Source organism: Puntigrus tetrazona, unplaced genomic scaffold, assembly GCF_018831695.1.
Source record: "Puntigrus tetrazona isolate hp1 unplaced genomic scaffold, ASM1883169v1 S000000766, whole genome shotgun sequence".
NCBI classification, from domain to species: Eukaryota; Metazoa; Chordata; class Actinopteri; order Cypriniformes; family Cyprinidae; genus Puntigrus; species Puntigrus tetrazona.
This window is the reverse complement of record NW_025048375.1, coordinates 5,001-10,000: the sequence shown is the minus strand read 5'-3', so window position 1 is coordinate 10,000 and position 5,000 is coordinate 5,001. Positions and strand designations below refer to the sequence as shown.

Below are 5,000 nucleotides of genomic sequence, written 5' to 3'. Positions count from 1 at the left end.
GTGTGAGAGAGAGAGAGTGTGAGAGAGAGTGAGGGAGGAGAGAGTGTGTGAGTGAGAGAGTGTGGGAGTGAGAGAGTGTGGGAGTGAGAGAGTGTGTGTGAGAGAGTGTGTGAGAGAGAGAGTGGGAGTGAGAGTGAGTGTGGGAGTGAGAGTGTGAGAGAGAGTGTGAGAGTGTGTGTGTGAGAGAAAGTGTGTGAGAGAGTGAGAGAGAGAGAGAGAGTGTGTGTGTGTGAGAGAGAGTGTGAGAGAGGAGAGAGAGAGAGGAGAGAGAGAGAGAGAGAGAGAGAGGAGAGAGAGAGACAGGAGAGAGAGAGTGTGGGAGAGAGAGAGACAGGGAGAGAGAGAGTGTGAGAGAGAGTGTGTGCGAGAGTGAGAGTGTGTGTGTGAGAGAGAGTGTGCGAGTGAGAGAGAGTGTGCGTGAGAGTGAGTGTGTGTGTGTGTGTGTGTGAGTGAGAGTGTGTGTGTGTGTGTGTGAGTGAGTGTGTGTGAGTGTGAGAGTGAGAGTGTGTGTGTGTGTGTGTGAGAGTGTGTGTACCTGAGAATTTGGCAGTGCCCCAGTTCCAGCCCTTCACACACATATCTTTCTCCGCCAACTCAACCTTGTAGTTTGTTTTAAAAAACGTTGAGATTTTCTCAAAATCCTGCGGCGCGGGAGAAAGAAGAGATAAACAGAATGAATGCTTCACTTCCCCCGGCTCTCTCACTCTCATCCAGTCGAGGGCTCATTAATAAAGCGAGTTGGCAGCGGCGCTCGGCCTTCTGGGACGGCGGAGGTGTGTGTAATCCGGCCGGAGGCTGATGCGGAGCACGCTCAATCAGCCTGTTTATTTATCCAGCTCTGCGCAATCGCTTCCACATGTCACTCCACCAGGTGTGTGTGTGTGTGTCCATCTGCGCGCTAATGAGCTTGGCGCCGTTCAGCGGATCCCTCACGAGCACATTAAACATTACACAAACCAGCAACTCTCACACACATCTCCCCGAGCCTCCAAACGCGGCTGGCTCTCCCCAACGTCAAGACCGAACAACGGCGACGCTGATAAAGACGAACACCGCAGCTAAACACAATGACTTCATACACACACACACACAGCAAATCCATTATTGGAGGCCAGTGATTAAGCCCTGGAGAAAAGCATTCCTTAAACATCTTGAATTACACACACACACACACACACACACACACACTGCACTTCCTTTGACACCGAGAGGAAAAAAAACAAACATTTAAGCAGAAGCAGAAAGGAAGTACTGCATCTGTATAATATTGAGATCGCAATAAAATTAATGTCAGTGATGATGATGAGCTATAGACACTTTTACTAAATATATTAATTTATCAGCAGAAATAAATGTGGATTTCATCTAAAAGAGTCTCAGAGTCAGATTAGCAACGCTTTCACTTGAGAGAAGACAAGAAGCGAAAGACCTTCGAGACAAACCCGTTAAATAGAAGAAATCATGACTAATATATCTCCATCACGTGACAAAATATTAGCATTAACAAAGCAGCATTATTATTATTATTTTTTTTTTTTAAATATCACACAGAAGTGTTTTCATTCATGTATACAGCTTCAAAACGCTTTACATTTTATTTTGCACGATCAAAGTGCTAGAGTTTCGTTAATTAGTTAACTTCATTAGACGCCGTTTTCATTCGTCTTTCATAAACACCGAATCCATTTCGCACAGCCCTGAATTAAAAGACGTCCACCTCGGCAGGGCTTTAGTGTGAATGAAGTCATGTTGGTATTAGTGCTGGCAAACGATCAATCCTGATTAATTACATCCAAAAGAAAAAAAAAAGGTTTTGCTTACATTGTGTGTAATGTGTATATAAACACACACACAGTATATACACTTACATTTCTTTTACATGATATATAAATACATTTAACATACAAATTAAATCTTAAACATGCACGTTTTGTATTTACACAATATATATATATATATATATATATATATATATATATATATAAATATTACAACTTTTTTATTCTCTCCTTTTTATTATGCAAAAGCTAAAAGGCCTCCAACACCAGCTTGCGCTATTCTTTTGCATTTTTTTTTATTTATTTATTGCATAATTAAAAACCTCGCTATGCATCAAACGAATTCGATCGCTTCTAAATCATAAACCGTCAGCCGCTTCGGTTAAAAGCGTGTGTTAAGCGACTAAGCGTGAATACGCACGTGAACACGCACAGTATACAACCGTATCAAGTTATTAATCTTAATTAATCGTTTGACAGCACTAGTTTTTACGCATCCCCAAGGTTTTTCCTTTCCCATTAACGCACGTGAATAACGTCAAACGTCACATTCACATCACGCATTAAAAGCAAGCGTCACGGTCGTGTTTTTTGAGCTCTCGGTCTCACCGTGTCCTTGAAGCCGTCGTATCTGTAGAGCGTGTCCGTGCTGGTGGCCAGTTTGATCCCGTGCCCCACACACACCACAGCGCCACTGGGCGCTGGAGAGCTCGGGGGCGGGATGCTGTCCACCTTCCCGTTTTGTGGCTTTTGTAGACCACAGACTGCTTGCTGAACCTCAGACGGCCATCGTTCTGTCAGCAAAGGAGAGAATATACACTCAAGTGCATTACGTATACTCTGTGCATTCTTTACTCCACAGACTTTTTGGACATATGAGACTTTATAACAGGCTACTCTATATAAATATGCACGTCGTCACTCACAATAACGTCTCTGAAAATGCTCTGAAATTTTTATTTTAGGGGAAAACACATAATGCAGATATTAATGCGTGAGCAAAAAAAGTTTCAGGGTCAGTTGTAGTAATTCAGGGGCCCTAAAGGGGCCTCGAGGGGAAACTGCGACACCTGGAGGGGGGGGGGGTTAATGTCTGCCAGTTTATGCATATGCTAAATTAATAATAACAACACTAGTGGAAGTGGTAAAATGGACTTTTGAGGAAGCTCGCACGCTTACCCACGATCCCTTCACCTCTGTGTGAATGTCATTGAACTCCAGAGTGTCTCCCATCTCTGTAAAGAAACACAGAGGCATGAAAATAAGATCACAGTAGAGTTTCTCTCTCTGAAGACTTCACTTCGACATGATCTGAATGACGGCTAACCGCGCTCTTCTCCATCTCCGTGCTCTTAAAGGAGAACAGCGGTTGTTAGCGCCCTGCAAAGACGGCGATTTATTCATCGCGGCCCGTGAGAGTTGGCTCTTTTGTGCCTCTAAAGCGCTGAAAACGCCGTCTGAAGAGACGACGAGCCGCGTTTGAAACGGCGCCGCACGTGCAGCGCGCGCGACGCCTTCCGCGTCATCGGCTAACGGCGCGCGCTCGTCCTGACACTTACTTCGGCTGAAGAGCGCCTTTATAAACGACAATAATCGCCTTTCCCCGGATGCGAGGGTTCCTGATGTAAACGCGGAGACAGCTTCAGCGAGCGAGCTCCTCTATTCTCCGGTTTCCCGCGTCAAGCCTTCGGGTTCCGAGCACGGTGAACCGGAAGAAGTGCTGAGGGGTCACGCGTTTCCATGACACCGCGCGCACTTTTTTTTCGTGTCAATATTTTATTATTGCTATTATTTGTGTGTTATTTGTGACTGTAGAATTTGACAACGTTTTCGTTTGTTTAATCTATATCGCTATGAAGCATTATAATAATTTTTTGTTTCATATTTATGGTTATAAAAGAAACCTGTTATAACCACATTATAACCAGTGCTTTGATGCAGCCTGTGTTGTTAAGAGCGCTATATAAATGCAAATGATTCATTGATTGATCGCATGCTTAAAATGTTATTAATATTAAATATAAAAACAATATAAATATCAAATAATTAAAAATAATGCGAGTATAAAGTCCGTGTTTATTATATGCATATGCTATATATAAAGAGAACCACATCATGCTTTTTTAAATTATATGATATGCCAGTGCATGAAAAGGTACAAAATATAATAAAAACAAAAGACTAAAAAGTTATCACTGACAACCTATTATTAACTGCGTAATTATATAAACAAATATGAATGTTATTATTATATGTCAATTATGTAGTATTGTAAATATAAAATTATTCATATAAAATAACAATAAAAATTTAATTTTTATTAACATTTTCATAAATATTTGAAAAATAAAAATACATTTTGTATTTATTGTCTCCTAGATATACTGTCTTTTTATTTATTTATTTTATCTCTTATATATGTGTGTGTGTGTGTGTTTACATCATATATATATATATATATATATATATATATATATATATATATATATATATATATATATATATATATACATATATTATGTAGGCTATGTATATTATATATAGAGAGAGAACCATGCAGATAACCATGTTGTGCATATATTATCATTATGATTGCAAACATAAAAAAATAAAATATATATATGAACTAATAAAAAAAACATGTGTAAGAGATTAAAAAGATGTTATATAAGCATATTATTATTATTAATTGCTTTAGCCTATATATTATAACACAATATACAGCTACAAACATGATTAATTATATTATTATCATAAACTATTAGCCTAATATAAACAATAATTCATTAAATGCAAAACATTTGAAGGGTGGTATGTGTAGTAAGCATGTAATAACCTGGTGTTGATGTAGGCTCTCTCATGCAGCTAAATGCTTTTTTGTTTGACATGCAACGCATCTCTAAGCATTGTTCTTAATGATCCGTGTGTGTGTGAGTGAGATCCCGGCGATCAGCAGCAGAGGACGCCAGCTCCACGATTCATTCAATCAAACATCTGACAGCAGATCCATCAAACATCACTGAGGTCTTCTCATCCTCTCCGAGAAAACAAACACACACCATAATAACCTCACTAACCCTAACCACACACACACACACACACACTCACACACTCACACACACTCACACACACACACACACACACACACACACTCACACACACTCACACACACACACACACACACACACACACACACACACACACACTCACACACTCTCTCAC

General features: G+C 40.1%; 1 protein-coding gene across 1 annotated transcript in view; it reads right to left on the bottom strand.

The window, feature by feature from the left end:
* Positions 1-3,475, bottom strand: part of LOC122335350 (FACT complex subunit SSRP1-like) — a 14,464-nt gene extending 10,989 nt beyond the window's left edge. The window contains 5 exon segments of the mRNA XM_043233177.1: positions 536-641; positions 2,388-2,518; positions 2,521-2,572; positions 2,958-3,013; positions 3,338-3,475. Coding sequence (XP_043089112.1) covers positions 536-641; positions 2,388-2,518; positions 2,521-2,572; positions 2,958-3,011 — 343 coding nt within the window. The 5' untranslated portion in view covers positions 3,012-3,013; positions 3,338-3,475.
* Between the last annotated feature and the right edge of the window lie 1,525 nt (positions 3,476-5,000).